The 26,688-nt window shown below is 38.0% G+C and overlaps 1 protein-coding gene across 1 annotated transcript in view; it reads right to left on the reverse strand.

Annotated features, from left to right (window-relative positions):
• SLC16A10 (solute carrier family 16 member 10) overlaps positions 1-26,688 on the reverse strand; it is a 64,638-nt gene that overhangs the window by 25,556 nt on the left and 12,394 nt on the right. The window contains exon 2 of the mRNA XM_084262300.1: positions 380-524. Coding sequence (XP_084118426.1) covers positions 380-524 — 145 coding nt within the window. The remainder of the gene's footprint in view (positions 1-379; positions 525-26,688) is intronic.

Genomic DNA, 26,688 nt, shown 5'->3' on the forward strand with positions numbered 1-26,688 from the left:
GGAGGAGAAGAGGAGATAGAAACAATGTTTATGCACCTGCTAAAACATAGCATACATCAAGAAAACATACAAGAAGCTTACCAAGGACAATGCTGTTGATCTTATATCATTAGCCTTGTTGATAATTTAGACATAGTGCTTTCTGTTAAATAGGGAGTGCTGTTATGAGGCTATATTGTATTTTTTGAATTAGTTTTCAAGTTGAAATTATCATTTGGGTGTTTCCACAAGTTATGTTTTCAAAGACAAAAATGAAAACAAATAAAACAATGGTTCTACTCTAACAAATAACACAAAGTAATACTGCCTACTCCTTCATAATCTATTGATGGAACCACGTGAAGCTGATAAAATACTTTGAATGAAAAGAATTTTTTACCTTACAAAAGAACTTGAAAGGAGTCCAACAAATCCTACTGCAGCTCCAACAACAGCTACTTTTCGACAACCAAACAGGTCTGTGAATATGCTGACTATTGGAGAACAGAAGAAAACCATTCCCATCGAAAGAGAGTTGACCCATGCTGCAGGACAGAAAGCAACAGCATTTTAGAAGAACAAGTGATTTCAGATTTCAGTTACTATTTTGGTTCAGCAACATAAAACCATAGATAAGAGCAAAACAATTGGTTAACTGTTTTAAAAATATTTAGATACATTGGAATAAGTAAAAATTAATAGCCTGGCCCTTTTACATAAACAACTAATTTAGAGTCTATCAGCTCAAGGAACGTCAATAGTTACAGAAATTACTTTTTCTAAAAAAACACAAGTATTCCTCCAGTGAATAACCTAATATTAAAAGTGAGGATAGGGCCATTAAAGATACCTTTGAGGCTCCATACTCATCCCTACATCAATTAGCACATTGCATTCGATTTGCTTCTAGACTTTAATGACTTTAAACAGCCAGGTTTGCTAAAAATAATTAACAAATTTTTACATAACGACATAGATCTAGGTTGATAACTTGCTTATTAATCTTCAGTGCAATCAACTTTTAGTCTGTTAAATGTACATTAGGAATATTATTTTACTTTAAATCTAAAACATGAGCTACTACAACCACTTCCATATATCATGGGAAACTCACTGCATCAAATCCTGCTGCAGCTTTACAGACACTAGTAAAACTGCGTACGATAATAGTTACAAGTATATTCAGGTGGGTAAATGCCCCCATCTATTTGGGAGAAAAAGGAAATTGGTCTAAACAGATAGTGGGAAAAGCTACTGATGCAAGAGACAATGTCTCCAAAATTTTTAATTGCATGGAATATGAAAGAACTCTTTCAACCTGGAACAGGTTTAAACTGTGTAACTGGATTTTTGTTTAGAGTGTCTTTCCTAAAGACAGATTAAATGATTGTGATTCAGTGATAAGGACAATGAAGATTATAAAAAAAAAATATAACCAAGACACTTATTGAAGCATATTTGCAACCCTATCAATACCAAGGCTTAGAAGTAGTGTTGTTAAAGCTCCAGTGAGCCCTACACATTGATAAAGACCCCATTGTGTGAGGCACTAAAGAAAACAGAGCAAAACAAACAACCAAGCAAAAGAAATTTTTTCTTCAAAGAGTTTACAATGTAAGTGAAAGACAAAAGAGAACAGATGGTTAGAGAAAAACAGAAATAAACCCTTTATTTTAGGGCAAACAATGATCTCAATGAACCGTGACCTAATAACTGGAGCAGGGGTTGGGGGGAGGGGTGTTATTGGGGTTTTTTTGAGCATGTCAAATATAACAGACTTTCAAGGTACAAGTTGAAGAGTGGGGTACTTTTATAGGTATTTGCTGCATTTCCTGGGTATAACCAATCCAGACAAGACAGCCTTACCAGACTTGCACTTCTGCAGCAGAAACAAAACATGAGCTGTATGAAGGGAGAGCAGAAAAGGCCCCATATAATGCTGATTGAAAGGCATAGACCAAGTTTATGAAAGTCTGTCCTCCTTCCTCTGCAGACAAGGAAAGCCCAAATGCACCTGGGATGTGTCAAGAGATGACTTGGGAGATCTGTCCCATGTTACAGCCCAGATGGTTCCTGATGTTGCATGGTACCATTGTACTAACTGCAACTTGTAAGCAAAAATCAGGGAGTAAATGCTCTCAGACAACCTGGAGACCAGCCAATTGCAAAGCTTCTTACATACAAGTTCAACTCCTACAAGACTCCATCTTCTTACTTATCTTTCCCAAAGTGAGTTCTAGAAATCCTGCAGTTCTGGTACCCAGAGAAAACTGTGAACACCTGGAGGTAGAAAGTTCATGGCTTTCTATCACCATCCTCCCTGTCCCCAAAGTAAATGACAGCTCCACTGTCATCAGCAGTTCTCAGCACCCTTGCAGGACTTGCCAAGTCCTGTGGCACATACTTGTGCCACCTGTTGTATCTGCAAGACTAAGAAAAGGCATTAAAAGACTCACTGCATCAGATTCACAGTGGTACAAAGGTTCTGAAGAATGGCTGAACCACCTGCCAGCCTTCCTGCCACAGTACAATATGACAAAGGCTGTGCTGCAGGAATACAATCTCAAAGAGACAGGTATGTGTACCTCACCCATAGGGAAAAAAAAACAGGTGAAGAAAACGGCTTTGGCTACCCAGTTAAGCAGCTTGCATAAAGTCAGACTAAATCCCTTCAGAGCAACAACAAGTCCAAGAGTCCTAATTTCCAGTCAGCACAGGTTGTTGTTCAAACAGCATTCTCTTCACTGTAATCAAATAGTTTACAGTGCTTTGTAATGGCTTACAGAACTAAAAATTAATTGCTACATAAAAGTACACAGTGAAAGTGTTCAACTCAAATTACATTCAATAAACAAGATGCTGGCTTTCTCTTGATGCTTGCAGGTACTAATGAAAAACATGTCTTATTGCTTGATTCTCTCCTCTTGCTACAGGGAGAGACAAAGCCTACAAGAAAAGAAAAAAATCAGAGGGAGCCACTCTTCAATGCAACAGACAGCTAAGGACAATGGCCTTATCTGAAGGGTTTCAGAACAACACTGTGGTTAAACTGCAAAAGTGGGAGCCCATGCTCCTCCACTTACCTACCTAACGAATTGGAACCCCTTAACTTACAGCTTGGAAGCTGATAAGAGGCTCTTAGATCCTACAGAAATACAACTTAGACACGTTGCTCTCACATGAACAACTTTATTATTTAATGAAAAGCATGAATTTCACATGCATGCACCATTCAAGCAAGTTTACTGTATTCATCCTCTGAAGAAATCTAGCACCAAAAGGAATTACAACAGAAACAAAATATCATGTTTAAAACATTCATTTCTTCAGTACAAATAATTCTCCCTACCATGTGTTGATCCTATGAAATTGATGGATATAAAATACAGATTCAAGTAATCTCTCCCTTTTCTAGCATTCTTGGGTTTTTTTTTACTCTGAGAAGGGTACAATGAATTATCATCTGTATTTTTAATAGAAATTAAAACTGCCCCAAATAAGTAATATAAAAGGTTATCCTGGCAAACTGCAGTTGTAATGAGAACTCTCTAGAGCAGTTATTACATATTAATAAAAACATTTTTCCTCCAGGCTATTGGCTGCTTTCCTGGCCACAAGCTGGCTATATTCCAGAGCTGTAAATTCAGATACTAACACAGCACCTAATTGCTACATATAACTGCATTCATATTCATACACAAAACATTCTCATTGCCACAGAAAAGCTATTCTTGCTTTAAGAACTGAAGGAAGGCTTAAGGCACTGGAAGTTAAGAATTAGCTCCTCAACCATGTAGTTGCAGAGTAACCAATTCCCAAGTAACAGAAGTTACCCTTAAAACTAGTAGAGCAGGGAATCTGTTCATGTAAACAAGAGTTTTCAGTACAGGTGCTATTAAAACATGGAACAGATCAAAACCATTTATTGAAACTGAAGTTATTCCAGAAGAAGTCACAGCTATATGTTCTTCTCTTACCAGTTCACTGCAATTGTATGTAATTCAGCTAATATCTGAGTTTGTTTTAATGTTAATTTTTTTCTCTATTCAGCTATGAAACTAGACCACCTGCTCCATGAATATGCTGCCATTTTACCATTACTAAGAGAGTTTAAAGTGTCATTTGTCTTCAGCAATAACATCTAACACCTGAGCACATACAAAAATCTTTCCCATAGTCACCACTGGATTACATATCACATTATTATCTACCTAACTCTGAACCAAGCTTCTAAATCTTTCAGTTCTTTTCACAGACTCAAGTACCAGGACTTACAAGACAACAGAAAAGAAACCATCACCACCATATTGCATTGGAAATTTTTTTGTGAATTAATTTTAATAAGGATTATTCATCCATAGCATTCCTCTTTATAATCAATTTTTTTCTGTTTTACAATAAGAATCTTATCAGTTTTATCCTCACAAGCATCTTTCAAGTGGCTAGTTTAACATAGTAATGACACCCTTCATTTTTAATTAATTTCAATAATTTTCTTAATATTGTCTCTTGAGAATTTTCTGGTTGAGACAGGGAACAAAAACACTACTGTCTGGAAGATATGTGATATGAAGCAATTAAAAAGGATATTTAAATTGAGCATTCAAAAACCAGCTCAAAAATATTTTGTTTCCCCACATTAAAAAGAAATCAAGTGTGTTTATGTAGCTCGTGTATCAGACCAAGACAGCAATGTAACTACAGCTCACTGGATACACCACAGAATAATCTGTTTGGCACTGCACATACTAAGGCAGAAGCAGGGTCTGTGGAAAGTGAGAGCAAGCTTTCTAAGTTTGATGTAACTCATGTGCAAAGACATATAGATACACTGTTTTTAAGCTCTTGCAAAATAGATGAGTCCACCAGCCCCTAACCCTCTGCTCACTGTCAGACATACTTCCTGGAAAGGAGTTCTTCCACCATCTCATTGTGTGAGCACTGCAGTAGTTCAGGCCATACTATACCACTAATGCTTTTAAGTACAAAATACAATCATGATGGACAAACAAGAAATTCTTGCATTAACTCACAGTGAACAGAAACTGAAGAATCAGACTTCTTGAGAGTCACTATCTTGATTTATGAGATGGAAATACTACTACTCATACTGGAAACTGTGAAATTCTTGTTAATCTGCAAAGTATTCCACAAAGCAGACTTCTAAGAAAAAAATAACTTTAAATGATTGTGTAAAAACATTTAGGACAAGATATATGAAAAGCACATGTTTAAAAACCTTTGTCTCCCACTGAAAAGGTTTGTGAAGAATTAACCTAATTACAATAAAGCCATAATGCAGAGTTAATATAACTACTTAAATAATGGCACTTTAACATCTGAAAGCTCAACTTCAATAATATTTGAGACCTTCCTTGTATTTTATAAAAATACCTGGAGAAATGGAAGGGACAATATTTACAATATTATAGCCTTCATGCTTACATTAAGTTATTAGTTATGAAATATACAAGAATAAGGAAGCCTGTATGTCCCCTCCCATTCCCAAACCATTATCAGCTGAGGGACTTCCTAAACCAGCTTTTCTGTTGTTTCTCTTACTAAACCAATTTGGATATTACTTTTTTTCCCCAGCATATTTATCAATATTCTGATGATTCCTACCCCATGAACTGCCATCCTGTCCTGGAGCAGTCACACATTTTCAACATCCACAATATCTTAGAGCAAACTACTCCAAAACTCATCTATTGGCTGTGTGAAGGATTTCCATTCCTATTATGGCCATTTGCATACAAGGATATTCTCTTCAGCAAAGCAAAAGATTAACTTCCACAAGATTTGTTATGAGCGTAACTTGGGAATTTGAGAGATCCTGTTTTGGAGGAAACAGAAGTGGTTGTTCTAAGCTATTTCTGGAGATAATTTGCTTGTCTCCGGCTAGTATTAATAATTCCTTGTCTGCATAATCACATTTACATGGCATTTACTTGTAAGAATAAAAGAACTGCAATACTGTGGAGATCAAAGACTGATTTAGCCCAGTATCCTGTTTCTGACCACCACAAAACACTTAGACAAAGAACATTTGAAAAAGGGTTAGCATCCTATAATACTTTTTCCCTGGCCATATCCTCCTACCTTCCAGAAATAAGCAACTTGGAAACCTCCTAAGCAGAAAGTGGCATCTAACCATTCCTCAAGAACATTTAGTGCCACCAATATTATTTTGGCTTCACTGAATTTTATTGTGATCAGTTACAGAACATGGGCAGGCACCAGCACCACAAAAAAATACCCAACTTGCCTTTGTTTTGAACCTGCTCATACTTTAATTCCTCTGCTGTAAAAAGTACATATTAATAATCCCTGCTAAATTTCCTCTCACAACGTAAGATTTTATACTCCTTTATCAGGTTTCATACCAGTTTATTCTCCAAACTGAAGCATCTTTTTTTAGAAGATACACTTTACCCATTCCCCTTTTATACTAAGTCTAATCCTACACTTTAGTCTTTCAGCAAGGGTAGGCAGAACTGCACATAATATTTAATATGGGACAAAGAATAAATTCCTGTGCTAATACAACTTTTAAAAGAATTAGAAGATAGAGGATAAAGTATTGCACCTGCTTCAGAGTAAAGGTGCATGGAAAACTATCCACAACCATGTTTTCTCCTGAATAGCAGTGACTGATGTATAAGCCATTTGCTTTTTTTCAGTATGTATTTGATTATATTTCTCCCCATGGGATACATGTACACTGAATTTAGCCTGCCATACTAATCACTCAGCAATAACACAAGAACTTGGCAAGTCAGTATATTGGTCATACACTTCATGTATGAAGACAAGCTACAAAGGATGCAGATGAGAAGACCAGCGACTCAGAAAGGAATCCCAACAGTGACTCCAGTTATCTAGTTATTGCAGAACATGGAGCTAGTCTCTTTCAGTGGTGCACAGTGACAGGACAAAAAAAACAACTGAAACTTCAATAAAGGGTATTCCAATTAGATGTTATGAAACAATTTCTCAACACCAAGGTAGCCAAACATCAGAATGTTTGGTCCAGAAAACCTGTGTCATTTCCATCCTTGGATATACTGAAAACTTGACTGGACACAGCTGTGAACAACCTGACCAAACTCAGAAGTTCAACGTATTCTTTTGACTTGGCCTTGCTTTGAGTGAGAGCTGTCTGACATAACCAGAGTTTCTTCCAACTCAAGTTAAAGACACTAACTTAGGAAAGAATACTGTTCTAAGCCCCTGCTGCTTGAGAAACTGGTTTCTCAGTATCATATTAAGTGTTAGCAGTACTTCAGAAAATAAGTTTATGCTGGCAATACTAGGCCAGCCACCAATACCTCGTTTGTGAATCTTAGGAAGATGTAAAAACTCTTTCAACTAAGAAAACCAGAACTAAGCCATAAGATTAAAAACCTTCTCCCCCCACCCACACCCCACAAAACATGTGGAAAGGAGTTGATGGTGTCCCTGAATTCTAAGCCAGAGATCCTTAAAATAGATCTCATGAAACTTGTTAGCATTACAAGGCATAAGCTTCATTGCTTAGAACTTCTGGCTGCCCCTCCTACTGATGCACTTTTTCCATCAGTATTGTTTTATCCTTGCTGCCTGTTCCCAGCACAGGGCTACCCCCTCCGCAGTCCAGACATCCTCTTTTATCCATTACCTAATTTTCTTCAAGGAAGAACTAATAATTCCCAAAAGAGGGAATTGTTCAACAGATGTTACGTAACCAACTGAGCAACAGAAACCATTAGGCCCAGCAAGTACCAGAATAGCCTCCCGTGCCCGCAGCCTCTGCGGGTCAGCCTCCTGGAAACTGCCAGGCCTATTTTTATCCAACTGTCACTACCCAAGGACAACAACAAATGCCTCACACTACATACCTTGCTTACACATGCCTGTGAAAACCGTTGCAGACAGCTCAGTGGTTTCTCACAAATTCTGAGGAATTTCATTAGTTGTGGGTGCAAGGGGGAAAGCAGCTGAATTTCCACATAGGTGTTCCCATTACTGAGCAATCCACAGATGACAGAACAGTGTGTCAGTAGAAAAGGAAAGCAGATGTTGAAATGCACATATTGACACATTTAGAATCCCTACTGTCAAAGGAGTGCACTGCTTGTTCTACTCAAGGGATCTGCTGATCTCATTAGAGAAAGTCTGTGTCTAAGGGCTAAAAATAAATTTATGACATAATGTTGCCACAGGAAGTATCCTATTCTCTGAACTCAGGTTACATGACCAACAGCTTTCAGTTTGCTTGATTTCGAGTGTATGGTTTGCAGATGTCTGAGTTATGCTCTCCCTTTAAAGCAATACTATCCAAACCAACCAAAATAAAATGCAATTGAAATTAAAATTCTAAAGTATTTTGGACAAAGAATTTAGCACCAGGAAATAGCATTTCTTATGGACACCAAAAGGTATCTGGAACAGGCTTTAAGAATCAGAACAATCTATAAAGGGTCTAATCAGATTTCTACAACACTCCTAAAGAGATCATGGCCAATATACAAATATTTATGAACCAGGGACTGGTGGAAGTATCTAACAGGAATATAAGAAATGGGTTTTCCCCCCCCCCCACTCTTTCTTTTTTTAAATTGACCCTGAAGAAAAAGTCTTATCAAATAACCTTACTACTGAAACATAGTGGCAGTTATAACAAGTCAGGCAGCAAGACTTTTGCAGACTTTTTTGCTTGTTGGTTCCCCCTTTAACAAATCAAGACCAATAATAATTGTGAATCCAAAGCAAGTATCACAGGAAGCTGATCATGACATTCTCCTCAGACTACAAGGCACAAACCAAGAACCTGAAATGGTTAGAGAGATGTCCTTAGAGGCAAACAACTTTTACTACTAGGGAGATTACAGATCTATGTAGCTTAAAAGTTAGAGGAAAATAAACAAATGCTTAAGTTAGTAAAAGCTAAAACAAAAATTCAAACATCGTAAGTGCACTGTTAGGGACAATATTGCTGGCAGAGATTATAAGTATTAAGCCTTCAGAAACCTTTAAAGAAGGCTGGAGTCAATCATTAACAGAAGAACACATGCATTTGGATTTTATGGCAAACTGAGCTTGACCTTTGACACTTAATAAAGTCTGAAAATGCTGTGGTAGGAAGAATAAACAAGGAACAAATTGATAAGAAATGGCCACAAGCACTTGTTTTTCCTTTTAGAAGTCATATAAGAATGTTTTCTGCTGACTGTCTCAGACAGTTTTCAAAGTACAATGTAATCACATTTTTGACTACTGGCCTAAAAAAATGGGTCCCAGAATTTATGTCAAAGCACATTTTTACCTTTTCTTCCCTCCCCCACTTTTTTTATTCATTTTTTGAAATACCAAACAGTTGACCACCATGGAGCATGTTCTGTTTTGACTTATGATCAGTGACATTGTGCATGTGAGTATTAGCTATTAACTTCAAAGATGACAGCCTGATTTGCCAGAAAGGTCTCATCCTAACTGCTCTCATGACCAACAGATAACATATCCCAAACTATCTGCAGCCAAGCATGGCATGCAACGGTCTCATGTTTGAAAGCTGTAGCATAGATTAGACCTCAAGACCCCTAAATTCTCAAGTTCCTAAATTCTTAATGGAGCTACTATTCTTCTTTCTTTCCCCCACCCTCACTTGCACTGGGACAAGACCTGCAAATCCAGGTTGCCTTTTAAATAGCAGAAGCATACGTTTCCCTTCTACAGCATCAGAACTCCTTATGAGACCATTAAGATAAAACCAGACAAGATAAAGTTATCTGACAAGTAAGCTTAGTTCACTGTTTGAACATCAGGAGCACAGTTAGCTATTAAACAGCTCACAAACTAACCCTAACTTTTCCCATGCAAAGATCCTTCTGAATCATCAGTATCGACTAAGGGACCCCACCACACCAGAGTAACTTCATGAGCACCATCCTCAGGACAGATTACAATAGCACGCAATCCAATTACATCGGCACGTATTTTCCCCTTACATTATTCTGTAGGTCCCTACAGAAGAATCAAACCTAATTTAGGTCTTAAATCCTTATCTTCAAGGCTCCAACTGTTACCTAGATCTTCTGATGTTACAAGCCACCATTCTCCACTATCCACCCCAAAACCGTGATTAAGAGCATTGCATTTAGAGTTTTATAAGCAAACAAATCCCTGTTTTTAGCAAGGGACAGACTATTTATCATAAAGAAAGAATATGCTAACCAAACCCAAAATACTACTACACAGAACAAATAAAAGAATAAATGATTTCAGGACCATTTAGATGCTGTAACAGGCAAATATTTTTCAAGGTAAGACCTGATTGTTGAGCTATCATCTACTTCAAAGGCAAAGAATATTTATTTAAATAGAAACAAAAGCATTTATTTTGAAACAAGATATTTCGATCCAAAACCAGACAAGCATTCAGAGGCATACGTATGCATTTAGTATTACAAGTGCAAACACAACATCTCATGTTGCTGAGTCAACTGAGTCATGCAGAAAGTCTTCCTTTGCAACTCTAACATTATTTTCTGCTACAGGTTCTATGGAAAGCCACGTTTGACTTTAAAAGGAAGCAGTTTTAATGTAAAGTAAGGTGACAAGTTCAGTATATATATCTTTCAGAAAGAATACTTATTATCTCTTCAATATTCATATCTAAGTTTAGATTAGCCTCATTACAGATACACTGCCAAATGGAAAAACAAGCCCAAAACTGGACTATTTAAAGCATCACTAAATGTTTTGACAGGCTGAGGAAAGATAAGTATTTACATGTGTCTTTTTTCACCCATGTCTCCCATTCTCTTCCCTTCAAATAGTGAAAACTTAGTAAAATAACATGGGTACCAGTTTTTGCACAGCAAACAAATGAATTAAAGAGTTGTCCCTTTCAGAGGACTAGCAGGAAGAGGAAATTATTTGCATAGAAAGCTTGATAAGAACAAATACAAGCATATGTGACAGGGTAATTCTGTGTCAGCATGTGCCCTTTATATCACGCACAGGGCTCAGGTTGTGCTCTCTGTAACCCCTGCAATGAAGCGAACCAACAACTTACTCCAGACCTTGTTCTTCCACCTCATCTTCATCCAAAATTTTCAAGTCTGCCAACATAACTCACAAGGACAATAAACTACTTCTCATTTAGTGCCCAACATCTCATGCAGTTATCTATTCTGGCAACCCAGGTAGCCACACACTTAGAAAGCCTGAACAAATAGCTACTTTGCACACACAGAGTAATTTCATCTTAAGATATACAGCTGATAAGCCTTCATGAATGTGACTTACTGCATATGTATTATTTCATACATGCAACTGACAAATCAGACTAACACAGAACATAGAACTACAGCTGGAAGCACTTTGCAGATTTGGAGTTCACATCTGTCCCATCTGGGAAAAATCAAAAGGTTATCTATATTCTAATATCTAATACCAACAGGATTTTGACTACAGAGTCTTTATATTGTGCAAATATAAACACTTTGTTAGCACTGGCTAACAATTATAAATTATCTATTTACAGTTAGTAGAGTAAAATGAATTTTTAAACAAAAAAAGCTGCTTGTTACACCACTAGGTCACATACCTCCTCCTCTCAAAGATTAATGTTTCCCCACACCCCTTAGGAAACACTGAGTCAAATATGAAAACAAACATTCCCCCCCAAAATCATTTTATAGGAGCACAATATTTTAAGTTCATCCTCTACAGCTAAGAATTTAAATCTGTGGTGGGCTGATCCAGGCTGGAGGCCAGGTCCCCCAAAAAGCCACTTGATCACACCACCTCAGCCAGGAGGGGGAGAGAAAGTAGAATGAAAGGCTCATTGGTGAAGGTAAGTCCAGGAAGAGATCACTCACCATTACCACTGTGAGTAAAACAGACTCAACTTGAGGAAATTGATTTTATTACCAAATCAGAGTAGGGTAATAGGAAATAAACTAAACATTTAAACACCTTCCCCTCACCCCTCCCTTCTTCTCAGGCCCAATTGATGCAGTCACTGAGTTTATCCAAATAAACAATTTAAACATTTCCATAGCCATTTTCATACAATTTCCTGCTCAGCACCAGATCCTTCCACAGTGAAGCATAGCATTTGTTTTAAAATGAAAATATATGGGCAAGTAATTGAGCTATTTATGCATTATTTTATAATTTTAAAACTACAGTATTTCTTTAGAGCTAATATCCTATTTACTTGATAGGGCACAAGTTTTCTTTTACAACGTTCACATATATAGGTGCCCTTTAGCATTACAAGTGGTCTTCACCATGTTGCATTACTTTGCAAAGGATTATTGTGTTACATTTAAGACATCAATCAGTTAAAAGAATACTTGTAAATAAAATATTTATATAGATATGTATATAAATTCTAGTAAAAAAATATAGTATTAAAACATATATCATACACAGAAAATAAAAAGCATATATAAACAATTATATCCACAATAAATTATTTGTGAACATATCTTTCTATTCTAATAATATTCCCACCACGTTACTTATTCTTTTACTTTGGTTTTGTCTTAGTGATCCCTCACTAAAACGATGATACCTCTCAAAAAACCCAATGGTTAGTTAACAGAACTTTCTGGAGATTCTTTTACAGAAATAATAGTTTTCCCAATGTTTTTACTGGGTATTTTACCATAGCTTGAAAATTTCAGAAGTCCAAAGCTCTTATTTCTAAAATAATTAGGTACAACAGCACAAAACTCTGAGCCAATCATACTGCTGGTTCATTTCCTCCCCCATTTTTCACCAATACCTTTAGCTCTTCAGGCTTCTGGGTGGCTGTATTAGGAAGACTCTTTGTACCCATCATGAGCAAACAGATACAGGCACATGTTGCCTAGTATAATTTTTTTTCCCCTTAAGTCCTGGTTTAAAACATTGTTTGTTACTTTCTTAAAGTATAAAATTCTTAAGAGAAACTAAAATTTAGTCATGACAACTTCTGGAATCATCTCCAAATATCTGAGGAGGGTTGGAAGACCTTAGGGACTTTCAATGCCTTACTCCTTAATCACTCACAAGAGAATCTTTCTCTCTATTTATTGAAAAGATGCCCAAATCCACCACTCTGCCTAGTAATTGCAACAGCAATTGCTCCAGCAATTGCTCAAGCTGCACAATCTAAAAGACTTTCCTACAGTGACTCAGCCATTTTTGTTATATACCAGTTCTTGCCATTAGTATATAATCAGTAGAGGGTTTTTTCCCCCTCCCCAGTAATATTGCTTGATAGCACGCTATAGAATCATAGTTGTCATCAAACGAGAAAAGCACTCAAGTCTTTCTGCTGAAGATTCAATCTCCATCCATTAACACTGAACTCAAATATCTTAGAAAAGTCTGAGTGTTTTAAGTGTGTTGTTACTTGGTGCAACCTAAGCACCAAGTAACCAGCATTTCTACAGCCACATTTACTTTAAAGCTATTCCCAGAACAGAAACCCCGCTGGATCAATTAAGGAATTACACCAATTTGCCATCTTTGCAGTCAGATCTAAGCTCCAAATGAGTGAGCTGTTACTCCCTGTTTCTGACCTTAAGGGGAAGAAAGATAAGGACTATATATATAGCATCAAACCTAACAAAAATGCTGTTGAACTGTAACTGTCACTAGCTAAGATGTGAATGTTAACATTTATGAGGTGCATGGAATACCCACACTTCACAAAAAACAGCCATATACATATACAGGGGTTGTTTTGTCTTCTAGAACATGAAGAAAAGGAAGCTTCTAGCTCTTATAATAATCTAAAAAGCTTAAGACATAATTATTTCCACGGACAAATAAATCACATCTTCCAAGAGCAAAAAATGCAGAAGCCACCACAGAACAAGGAAAATTGCTGTTACAAATATTACATCCTGAACAAAGTCTTCGAGTTCTGTTGCTCATGGGGAACAAACTCTGTTGAGCTTGGTCAAAGGCCTGCTGCAGGCATCACTACTGATGCTCACGGGTATCAGACCATGTCTTCCATCAAGCTCCATTTGCACAGTGTTGGGTTAAGTGATAGATGATCATCTGCACACCCATGAAGGGGCACAGAGAGACAATGGCAGGAGGGGAAGCCCAAATAACAACCTTCCCTGGCTCAGTATTTTCCTAAACACTTAAAACATCAAGAAAAAAATGCTACAGTCCTATTTAAAACACACTAGTCTTTCCCCTTCTGGTCCAAGCCTGTGCTTTCAGGAAGTTGCATTTATCATACACCAACATTTAATTCTTTCTTCTATCAGGTATGGTAAAACAGCCAGTGAAAAAAATCAGTGAGACAGTAAAGCTTAGTAGAGCCATCTAGACAAGGCAGTTTGAATTTTGAAAGTGCAGGTGTAAATCTACCATCTTAACAAGTGAGTTTTCATGTATAGTGCCCCTTCAGAAACAAGCTTATCCTCCTGAAAAGCTACTGCAGCACTTATTCCCAGCTACTACAGAGCTAGCTGATGCAGCATCAAAAGTGCTAAATCACATTGGCAGGGCAAGAAGACATCACACTGGCATCAAAAAGATGCCCTTCCCACTGAGGTCTCCCTGTCAGCTAAATTCAAAGTAGAAAGAGTACTTATAAGCATTAAAAAAAGCCTGTGGGACACTCTGCACTTCCTCCAAAGGACTCTCACTCAGAAGAGTTGCTAGGACAGAGGGCTCTCCTTGCAACAACTGGAATGCAAATTAGGGAACTCAACAGCTGTTCTAAACTACACCAGCTAAAGCATCCAAAGGATAGCAAAGTGCAAACATCTTTAAGGAATAACAGACTTCCATGCACTCATCCCTAAGCAAAAAATGGAAGTTTAGTGCAAATAACTTCACCTTGATGGCATAACATAGCATAAGCCAGCATTAGTTAAAAGTTACAGAAAGGTTCAAGAAAAAGACCAGCACATGCAATCAAAAACCAAAATAATAATGAATTAATGAATAATAATAGTAATAAACCTAAATTAATTGTATGCCTGCCCATGAGTACAGTTCAAAAGAAATTTCAAGTAGGACTGCAAATAAAAGTTTCAATCTTAACTGACTGCAAAAGTAATTAACTATTGGGAGTGCGGACAGCAAAACAATCTATTTTGAATTATTCTGAAATCATTAAAAACTAAAGCATTCTGCAAGTGTTTTTCTTTTAGCTGAAGTGCTAAGAAAAACTTTCCTAAAGAGAACAAAAAAATCCACAAGATTGCTTGCTTTCAGTTTGCCCTGTGAAGTGCACAAAGCTGCTGCTTGTGCTTTTAGTGAAAAGCACTAGGTGACAAAGGAGGAAGAAATCAGCAGTAACGTGAAGAGCCCTTGGCAGTTCATCTGGTAACTACCTCTCCAGTCCTCTAGGACTCCATCTCCAGAAGAAGGTGGCTGCTTTTCAGAGTTTGAGGCAAAGAAGAGACGGTTTGGTATGCAAGGAATCTATACTGAGCCCAGCAAGGCAGAAAAGGAAGGAAGACTGGAGTTTTCTTCTATGAAAGGATGGGACCAAAAAGATTTTAGCAAACAAACCAGAGCCTCATACAAGAATAGGCAGCAGAGATTATGTTAATAGGCTAGAATTAGTAATTTTTAAAAGTCAGACAGTAGGTCTGAAAAACATGTTTTGGCAGTTTAAAAGGCAGTAACAGATTAGGAGCTATAAGCATGAGATATGCAAAAAGGCAACACCTGTCTTTAAGTGTAGAGACACTTTGTAATAGAAACATCAAAGCTTGATGTGATTAGACAATTAATGGGAATGCTTGGGTCTGGAAACACCCAAAAGAATGGCAGAAGAAAGGCCTTAAGAACAGCATGTGCTGATAACACCTAGATAAGCACCTCAAAGATCACAGTACAGATCAGCTCCTCCAAAGGCACAAGCCAGTGCAAGGACTACATTTACACTAAAAGAGAGGACGATCCATTGACTTCAGTCGTTAAGAGATAATGGTGGGAAGATAAAACAACAAGATTGAAGCTTTAAGGTAGTCAAGATAGGGAGACAAAAGACCGAGTAAACCCTGACAGCTCAGAGATGGAACAGGATTTTATATCTGACTCAACATTTCCCACTATTTGAATGATGGAAATATGTGATTGCAGAAACAACTCCTGCTTTTTGAAATCGTGTATAACACGGGTTTATCCGATACCGCATTTGAAATGCCAAACGACTCCAAATGAAACATTCTTTTATAGCTCAAATTCAATTAATTCTCTCCCTGTGTATTCCTGGTTTATAAACTTCACAATTTAAAGGCCAATTCAGACAATTCCATACACTAATACAAGCATGTTGCCTTTCAATGCATTTTTAGACAGTAGCTTCTATCTAGTGCCTTCTATTTCATTAAACAGTGCTGCACCACACCTCATTTATATCCTTCAAGTTATTTCTTAGACTACAGACTCAACCCATTGAAACTGGCAGAAAGTAAGATGTGTTAGAAAACAAGTGAAAATAAAAACAAACTAAAGCTTGTTAAAACAAAGGGAAACCAGTTAGGACAAGAATTTGATCTAATATATTATTCTGCATGAATAATGATCAGCTTGTCAAAGTTTACAGTGTTTGTTCATGAAGCTCACAGCTGGAAACAGCAAGGATATTTCAGGTCAAGAAAGATGTTCTCTGGTAAAATCTACACAAGGAAGTCTGCATAGCTCCAGCCAACACCATGTTTAGTTTGAGGCAATGCTTTTACTTTCAGAAGTGACTCAGTTTTTTAAAAATCCTTACATATCCAATAAGGAAAAAAAAAAGATTCTGGTAGTTCTACAACCAGTTTACTCTGAAGAGCATCACAGATATCATATGAGAAATTACAGAAGCTTGAAAATAGAGACTCAAAGCAGCACCGTTTATGAGTACTTTGCCTCTTGGAAGACAAGGGTCAAACTAGAGTTTCTCATGCTTAGGATGGCTACTGTCAAACAGGGTCATTCCTGCTCCTAAGAGAACAGGATCTTTCTTCCTTACTGCTCACCCCAACGAAGAGTATCTTCACATAGTCCTGACAAGACAAACAAATGATGCCATACACTTCAATACTGGTTTCAAAAATAAGTTTCTGACAATCAGAACAGCAAAGCCTCCTAAGTGCAGGGTGGGAGAGCTTTATGAAGAACACTTACATTTTTCCATAGCTTTAATATAGACAGATACAGTAAAGATGATTAAAAAATTGGGGTAGGAAGAGACATTTTATTCTTGTTGGAGAAAAAAAAACCACAGCATTTCTACACAGCAAAGAAAATCAGGAATTGTTTTAAAAACTAATCCTCTAGATCAAAGGCACTTAGATAACTTGCACAATGCAGAAAACATTCTTAAAACAGCATTTTTCAGTAACTAGAATAAAACTTAGAAGAAAGTGTGAAAGTTACCTTATTCTGTTACATTGCTGATATACTTTTTAGGAGTACTGTTTTCCCCTTCATCTAAATTTTAGTCTAGAAAGCAGTAAAACAAAAGTATTTCTTCACCATAAATAAAGAGGTCACCTCCTCTGAGGTATGAGTTTTTATCTACCTAAAAACAGCTTTAAATACTTATCATTCATCAAGCAATTACAGATCATGTCATTAAATATCTTTTGAATAAAAATATTTTAAGAGAAGTGTTTAGATACAATCATTTGTTGAGAATTATCTGGATATGCTAAAGTAAACATGTCATTCAGTAAGTCTAATGTTAATTGCTCAGAACTTTACAGCCTTCAAAAGGTCCATCCATCACAAAAGATTCTTAGAAAAACAAACTTTCCATTGGGTAAGAGGAAAAAGCCCTCGGAGGTATAACTAAACTGTGTAAAAGAAACAAGAGGTCGGGTTAGCATGCAGAGAGCAGTTACCAGCAACATCCAGAAAGAATCCCACCTTGAGTCCTATTGTTTGACAATACTAACAATTCACCCGGAAAAGGGAGAATGGCTGAAGTGATAAAACTTAAAGAATTCGGGTAACTTCAGTTTAAGGGGTTTTGCACATTTTGTTTGTTTCAAGAGAGAAAATATACAGAGTTGATACAAGAGAGAGAGGTTTGGGGGGGGGGGGGGTGGGGGGGTGGTGTGTATTTCTCATTAGGCAAAATTTAAACCAGACTACCAAAGTTACCAGAAAGTACATTTAGACAAGTGTTAAATTACATTAGAAAATACATTGAACTGTGCATCCTCTACTACTGAGCATCCTGAAGTTCACAGGTATGAAGTGACTTTGAAAAAAAGCAGTTGATACAGGGTGGACTTCTCAGTCTCTTCAAGTCCAAAGACCATCGACTGGCCAAAAGGAAGAAGATAGAGCAGGAAGGGATACTTTCTAAGCATCAGCTAAAGCACTTGATACAGAACACTGGCTTAGATCAATTTGAAGTGTGATCTATTATTTGTGTAATGCTGTTTGCTCATGCATAAGACAGGCAGTGAAAGGGACTAACACTGAAGCCATATACCTGTTTGTGCAAGAGAATATGGATAAAAAGACAGACTTCACATGCACCAAGTCTGGATAATACCACACTGGGAGTGACAGATACACTTTAACACAAGGCTGCTATGTGCAGGGACTTCAATATGCCAAGAAATGGGCCAGCAGGAACCAGAAGGAATTCTAAGGCAGATGTAAAGTCCTGCAGCTGTGACAAAAAACAACAGAAGCCAGTACAGGCTGCAGGTCTGTTGCTTAGAAAGATTTGAAGAAGGGGACATGGGGGACCTCATGGACACAAGCTGAATCCAAGTCTGTGTCCTTCAGCAACAAAACCTGACCAAATTCCAGCTCGCATTAGTGGCAGCATTGCCACCAGGCTGAGGAACATGAGCATTTCACAAGTCTGCATCTGGAGTTGCATTGAGTCTTCTGCTCCCCAGAACAGGAGACAGACATTGACATACTGGAGTGCAGGAGAAGGTCACCAAGATGACTGAGGACTGCAGCACCTACTACAGGAGGATGGACTGGGAGAATAGGGTTTGTTCAGTCTTAAGAGACTTGGGAGGTAGAGGCAGTACAGATTGTATTGCTGTCTACAACTACCTTGAGGTAGATAAAACCAAACATTGCATTTCCAGTCCTGCTTGCAAATTTCTATATAAACCAGATACTTAAATTGTCAGATGGCACAAAAGTTTCCAGTTTCAGAGCCTATGTCTACACTTATGCTATGATGCTGGGCAAATGCTCTAGGTCTACCACACAAACATTTTTTTACTAAATGCCAAGTGCTTTAATCCCATATACATATGAAAACATTACATTCTTTTGCATACACTATTAAGGTATTTCTAAAATTCAGAAGTTAAACCATCTTGTTAGATACAGTTTTGAAGGGTTCAAGGTATAAAGTAATTCTAATTAGTTCAAATCAATAAAGAGACATATGGAAATACCAAATCAAGTAAGTTTCTATTAGCAGTACTTCAGAAGTACATTTAAAGAACTTAAACTCCAGGACAACACTTGGGGGGAAAAAAGTAACATGTCTCCAGCTGCTCTGCTCCTGACAAGCTGTGCACAGGGCAACACCCCTAACCACTGAAAAACGCCAGGAATAAGCCATTTTCTGGTTTGCACATGACTGTACATGCATGGCACAGGAAGTCCAAAAGATTTAAATCACACCCCCCTGCATTTTGTATCAGATCTGAGTACATTTATTACTCTAATCCATATTAGTATCAAAATGCAGCTCTATAATGACAAATACATCTAATAATACGCCCCTTAGTGACACTATTTCCACTGTGTACAGGTTTTATAAGCAAAAGGCAGCAGCAAGTCACAGAAACGCAGAATTACCTGGGTTGGAAGAGACCTTTAAGATCATCCACTGCAACCACTGACTAACCCTGCCTTGTCCATCTCTAGATCATGTCCTTAAGCACTTCATCTACATGCCTTTTAAATACCTCCGGGAATGGTGACTCCACTACCTCCCCGGGCAGCCTATTCCAATGTTTGACAACTCTTTCCGAGAGCAGCAGGCTGCTTGATTCTGCTTTCATACTTCCCTAACCAAGCATACATGGGCGCATTCAGAAACAGAAGTTCCCGTGCGCAAGTGCCATTTTCTCTTTGTGTGTTAAGAATAAAACTATCTATTTGCAACAAGTATCTGCGACATTACATAGCTTTTCCTCTACTGTTATCAACCTGTGGATGCCATGAGTGCTCCAAAGCTCCATGCCCTCTCTTGCTTCCCTGCTGGCTGCAAGCATTCCCAATAGCCTTCGGGAATTATGCAGAGCCATCCAGCACCTTTTCCTCCCAGCATGGGGGAACACAAGAGCTCGCTGGGACTGGAGAGGGAAAATGCGAACACACACACACACCCTCATTCTTAGTGTGCTAGGAACAGCTGTGAAAACCAGTCCACTCACCTGAGGGCCTGACCGTGGCTAGATCGAAGTAAAAATGGTTTCAAAACCTTCGCTAGAACTACCTCTAGCACTGATGGTATATCTGTAACTGGAATATACTTAACAGTGTGGAGAATGTCTTTAGTACTTAGGGGCATAGAAGTATTCGACTTCTTGATGCATAAATTTAACCAGATTAAGTCTGTTAAGATTCAGTATCTTTTCCCCATTAAGATAGTACTCTGAATACAATTTTAGAGCAGTATTAACATCAAATCCTGTGACAACAAGCATGACTTAGAGTACTTTGTCCTTGCACAATATTAATAGGGCAAGTATCCTGATATATTGACAATAAAGTAAGTGGAAGGACATTCAATAATACCTACTACTTTAAATTGACAAAGTTTCAAGCAGAGATTCCACAATGAAAACACTTCCTACAGGAAACAAGGCCAGTCCTCACTGATAGGCAGAAACATACTGCATGGAACAATTACTTCCAAAGTATTTAATCTGAGTTAACCAGGGTATTATTATCCCTTTGCCAAAACACCTGTGGAATTTTGATCAAAGTAGTAATGTAATAAATGTAGCAATATACAGTGTTAAGATACACAGAAGAAACATATCCTGCATTTGCAAAGACCAGTTGCAGAATAGGAATTTGAGAGAAGTAAATACAGATTTTTATAGCCTAAAAAAATGCATAAACTGCCCACAGCAACATAGAAACTACCCATCAGGTCACAAAGATCCAGAAACCACTTACATCACTCCATGGTTATCTTGCCTTGGTTATTCTCAACATCTCAACAAGATGTTGAGAATAAGTTAACAGGCATTGTATTCTGATAGAATAAACTTTAGGTGGATTTGAGCTTTGCTTACCTAATTATTTTGGGGCACTTAATTTTTCTAGATGGATGAAAGTGGTGGGAAGGTCCACTACTAAAAGTAAAAGACTCCAGTGATGTCAAAGCAGTAAGGGTGACCTAAGGCTACACTGAGTAGAAACTATGAATAATGACTCCTAACACCCTCTTTTCAGGCTGTTCTCCAAAGGCAAAGGACTGATGACCACCAGTGACAAGGAGCATGATCTAAATACCAATACCCTAAAGACATAAGTCGCAAGTCCACCCAGTTGTTCAAAACCAAAAAGCATTTTGAAGACTAGCCTAAGTTATGTCAAAGAAAACTGGAAAGCTTGCATGCATGTTCAGTCACAGGGTAGGCTGACTAGAGCTAAAAAGCACCTGCTACATCTGAATTAGAACAACTCAAAACAAGTAAGAGTTACTTCAAGCCCAAAATAGTTTAGTCATTTGGAACAGTGAAACACACTGTTATTCCACATGCTATAACTCTGTACTGACAAACATTGGCACAAATTTCAGTCTTTAGCATAAACTTCAGGTGATAAATTTTAGTATAACTGATAATATCTGTCTCCATATACTATATACACTAAGATTCAACTGCTTTTTTTCATTTACAGTTAACACTTTTTAATAGTTCACTAGTTCTGACAGTTCTATAAACTTACAGAACTAATTTCTTTAAGAGCCAAGATCTCCTGCTCAGCGAGCAATTACCCAAAGATTAGTGTCTGGTAATTCATTTATTCCCTTCAATGAGCAGAAATAATGGGGATTGGGTTTCTGTGACTTTAAGCAGTTCATGCCCAGTTACTACCAGATGCTCAAAGTCATCACAATGAATCACAGCAGGAAAATATGTTAATTGGATTAAGTGTTACTTTTACCTTCCCTTCTTCCCTGAAAATTGAAAACGTTTTACCTCACTTAATAACAGGAATGTAAAAGTAAACTAAAAAATAACAGTAAAACAAGGAAAATAACAGAAAAGTAATTATGCTTTCCTGCCTTTCTTCTCCGGCTTCAGAGCCAGGAAAGCAAAAGGTTGCAAACAACAGTTACAGAAACTGTAGAAACAAGTACTTCATATTGGCAATTTGAACCAGTGAAGTATCAAGAACCAATACATGCAGGAAGTGAGAGACTTTGTATCTTGCTGCTGAAGATCAACAATTACAAAAATCTTGAGACATGTTGTCTAGATAACATCCTTATTTAAGGGAGAAAGGAAACAATTTCAAGAAGAAAATAAAATACTCAAGTCATTTTGTAATAGATCAGCACTGACAGTTCCAGATGCTGCCCGTATGGAGACACTAAGTGTTAAGAAAAGAAGCCACCTTTCATTTGCATGCAGAACCTGGCTGCCTACAGCTGTTCTAGCCAAAACCAGGCCCCATACTATTCCAGCAATCTATTTTCATAGCAAGTGGTCTATTTTCAGAGAAACTGAAAGCATTACAGAACAAATGGCAGAACACTTCAGGTCAACAATAAAAGCAGCAATGTAATATATAACCTATATTCAGCATATGTAGAAGTGAGTACCAGCGTAAACAATCATGACTTTTTACATCAGGAGATCAGCATAAGTCATGTCTGGGCTTTCAGTTTTTCAATTGTTAAGTTATATTTGCTACAGTGTTTTCTTCACTGTTTCCCTTAGAATAATAAAACATTACCAGATGCTTCCACTGGCATGTGCTTATAACACATGTGATTATATAGGTAAATCCTAGTCAGATAATTTATTTCTTAGACAGTTTCCTCATAGAAAACCCTCCAAACTTCACTTGCAAGTGTTCAGTCATCTTCCTGTGATATAATTAACACAGTACGAAAGTCTCAAATAGCATATTAGCCCAGCCAACATTTTAAAATAAAAAAAATAGTAGTTGACTGGCAGGTACCAACTGGCATCTCCTGGACACTTTGGTAAAGCATTATTCCCTGCCATGACAACTTCAAGAGAAGCAACACCCTGCCTCAGAGGAAGCAGTTTTCATTTTCCAGCTTCTACCAAACGCAGGACTCAGCACAGCCTCCCCTCTCCCCAAGACAGGGCATGACTGACTGGCACTGTCTGGCCTCTCTGTATGCCACAGTTTCTGTAATCCTGCCAAAATCAAAACTGGAAACAAAAGTTAGAGAGGAGGGGAAAAAAAATAATCACCCTGAGCAGCTATATCTTGCCTCTGAGAACAAGCTTTAGTAATCAAAACAACGTTGGGCTTGTAAACTACTTCATCTTTCCTGACTACTTTTCTGTGCAGCTCAACTTTGCACATCAAAACACCACTGGCACAATCATGCCTAGAAAAATTGCCAGTAACTGCCCCATATTTGGGAATGTCTGAAAATAATACAGCACCTACCATTACAATCCAGCTGCTAGAAGCTATATCAATTAATTTAAGTATTCCAACTACAAGATTTACCTTTACTTCTGAGGAACAGAATAATACAGAAGTACTGGCCACAAATTCATCATCAGCCTGTTTTCCATATGTACATGAACTGAACTCTAATGCCATTAGAGGCTGAAGCTTGTACATCACATGGAAGACAGGTTCAGCAAATACAACCGAATTCTAACTACATACATCAGAGCTTTGAGTAGTTCTATGGCACACTGTTTTCTGTACTATCTTATCAGGCTCTGATAAACCTTCAAAAGGAAAGATAACATTGACAATAAACCCCCAAAATCCATCTAACTGGTTTTTTAAGTGTGATCTCTAACTTGCAGGCACTGGTGAGCATGTCCATGTGGACACTTAGAGCAAGAACAGTACAGATGTAGCATGTGCATGACTATATTTTGCTGTGCCCACCACCACAAATTAAATGCTTATGGTCAATACAGGTCACCTAGTGCTGTATTCAACTTCCATGTTAAAGCACCTCAGTGACGATGTCTGTGTGACTGAGGAGCCAGTGGAGATCTAGTCAGTACAGCTAGGGTAAACTGCAGGATTTCAGCCCACCCTAAAGGTGAAGACTGCACCTGGCTGGAAAAGTAACTCTGCAGATTCCACTGAATATATGGACTAGACCTCCATCTACTATAGTCTGCAAGCTGAATCCTACACCTTGCCACTCCTCTCCTGATGTAACATCACTCTTGCACATTTTGCATCAGTCTGAAAACACCCGTGTCACCCAATACTCTGGTACAGCAAAACAGACAAGCAGAGCAAGCCAAAAGAACAAGTAAAATGCGCATTGCTGGTCCAGTGTAACATCAACAATCACTAACTGACTGGCACCAGTATCATTTAAGGAAGGCTGTATTGCATCTCTGTATATATCATGCCTTTCATGCACAACAAAACCCTCCAACCATCATATTTGCTTCAACAGTCCCATAGTGCCCCAGACAAAAACAAGAAAAAGAAAGGGAACAACTATAAATAGTTTACCTATTTATGACTTCAGTACATGCCAGAAATAACTTCTGAAGTCAAAAATGCAACTATATAATACTTCCAAACTGATACTCCTTAATCTGGAAACAAACACATGAAGAGGCTAACTCTAAAATCCTATGGCACTGTTTTCTATCACAAAACATTTGACATCTTAATCTTAAACCAAGTGAGGACTTGGAGCAAGTCCAGAGGTGGGCCATAAAGATGACCAGAGGGCTGGAGCACCTCTCCTGTGAAGAGAGGCTGGGAGAATTGGGCTTGTTCAGCCTGGATTAGGGAAGGCTCTGAGGACACCTTATAGCAGCCTTCCAGTACCTAAAAGATGCTTACAGGAAAGCTGGAGGAGGAGTCCTGCAGGGAGTGTAGTGGTGAGTTTAAACTAAAAGAATGTAGATTTAACATTAGGAAAAAATTCTTCACTACAAGGGTGTTGTGGCAGTGGAAGAGGTGCCCAGAGGTTGTGCCTGCTCCTCCCTGGCAGTCTTCAAGGCCAGGTTGGATGGGACTTTGGGCAACCTGGTCTAGTGGGGGGTGCCCCTACCCATGGCAAGGGGGAGGTGAAAACAGGTGATCATGAAGGTCCCTGTGAACCCCAAGCCATTCTATAATTCTATGACATTCATTACAGGATTTCAAGGGACCTGTGCCTGTCTAAACTAAACGAATTACACAGAAAAAGGCTTTACAATTAGGAAATGACTTCATAAAATTTGAGATAGTAACTAGAGACAACATGTAACTGCTGAAAACAATGACAATGCCAATGGCATTGCATAGCTGTAACCAGCAGCAGTGCAAGTCAATATGGAAGAGAAGGGATTAAATAACCAAATAAATCTATGTGGACACAGCTTTCTCACTAGAGGGGTGGCTGAACAAGACACATCCTACTTGTAAAATAAGCAGATTAAAGGTAAAAAAAAAAATCAATCTCTACCAGCTCTAACAAGCAGCAAAGGCTCCTTCCTTCCTCTGCATTTACACTAGTCCCAAACTCCCCTCATTTCAACTCTGTGTAAACACAGTTAAGCCATTCTCTAACCACCTCTTAGGCTCCCACTAAACATACATGTGCTTCCCAAACCACAAGCTCTTAATCCCATTCCTCAATCAATGTCTGTGTTACACAAAGTGTTATACTCAACAGTGCACTAGAAGGTCAACCACTGCATGCACTTAACTAAACAAATGTATTAATTATGAGTTTCATACTAGTGGAAAGATTACCTGAAAAAATAATTATGACACTCCCAAGATTGAGTTGTGCACATAGACTGGGGTTAATTCTGGTGGTAATGGCAAGCCTGAGAGAAAGAATTATAAGGGCCATAAACTATCAGGAAATTAAAGTTAAGGTAGAGCTTAAACTGATGGAGGAGCCTGCATTACAGAGCAGATGCACCGCCCCCACCAAAAATAAAGAGTAGGCAGCAAAGGTCTATAGCTTGTTAGAAAACAAGGTGCACACAAGATACAGTGATTGTTAGGGAACAACCTCTCCTGCTCCCAGAGCTGAAAGGTTTACAGGCTTTTCTGTCATATGTGTGCACAATTAACAGCATGTTATTGATCTATTAATCAGGATGCAGAAAAAAAGCCAAAGCTCCAAAACAACAAATACTATCAAGATAGGTTCTTAAATTTATTAACACATAAACCAGTGATGATTCCGATCAAATATAACACAGGAAACCATCCTAAAAACTGTGTGTAGAAAAATCTAGCATTTAATGGCTTAAAAGAAAAAAAGCAAGATTTGCTGAATTTGAGAAGATCCAATAAATCTACTGATCAGCTGCAGTCACAGCAGCCAGCTATTTGCACAGCAATCACCTTGTCCACATGACTGTTGCTAGCCATTTCTAAGGCTAAATATGACCACTCAAGTATCTGTTACAAGTCCATTGAGCCTCCTCCATTTCAGATTTTAGTTTAACACACAGAAGAAAAAGTGATGGGGTTTTAAGCCATTATGCCCAAGCCATGGCATCTCAGTCACAGAAATTGTTCTGTTCTAGAAAAACTAGTATGTTGAAGAGG

This window comes from Gallinula chloropus (genome assembly GCF_964237585.1).
Source record: "Gallinula chloropus genome assembly, chromosome: 3".
NCBI lineage: Eukaryota > Metazoa > Chordata > Aves > Gruiformes > Rallidae > Gallinula > Gallinula chloropus.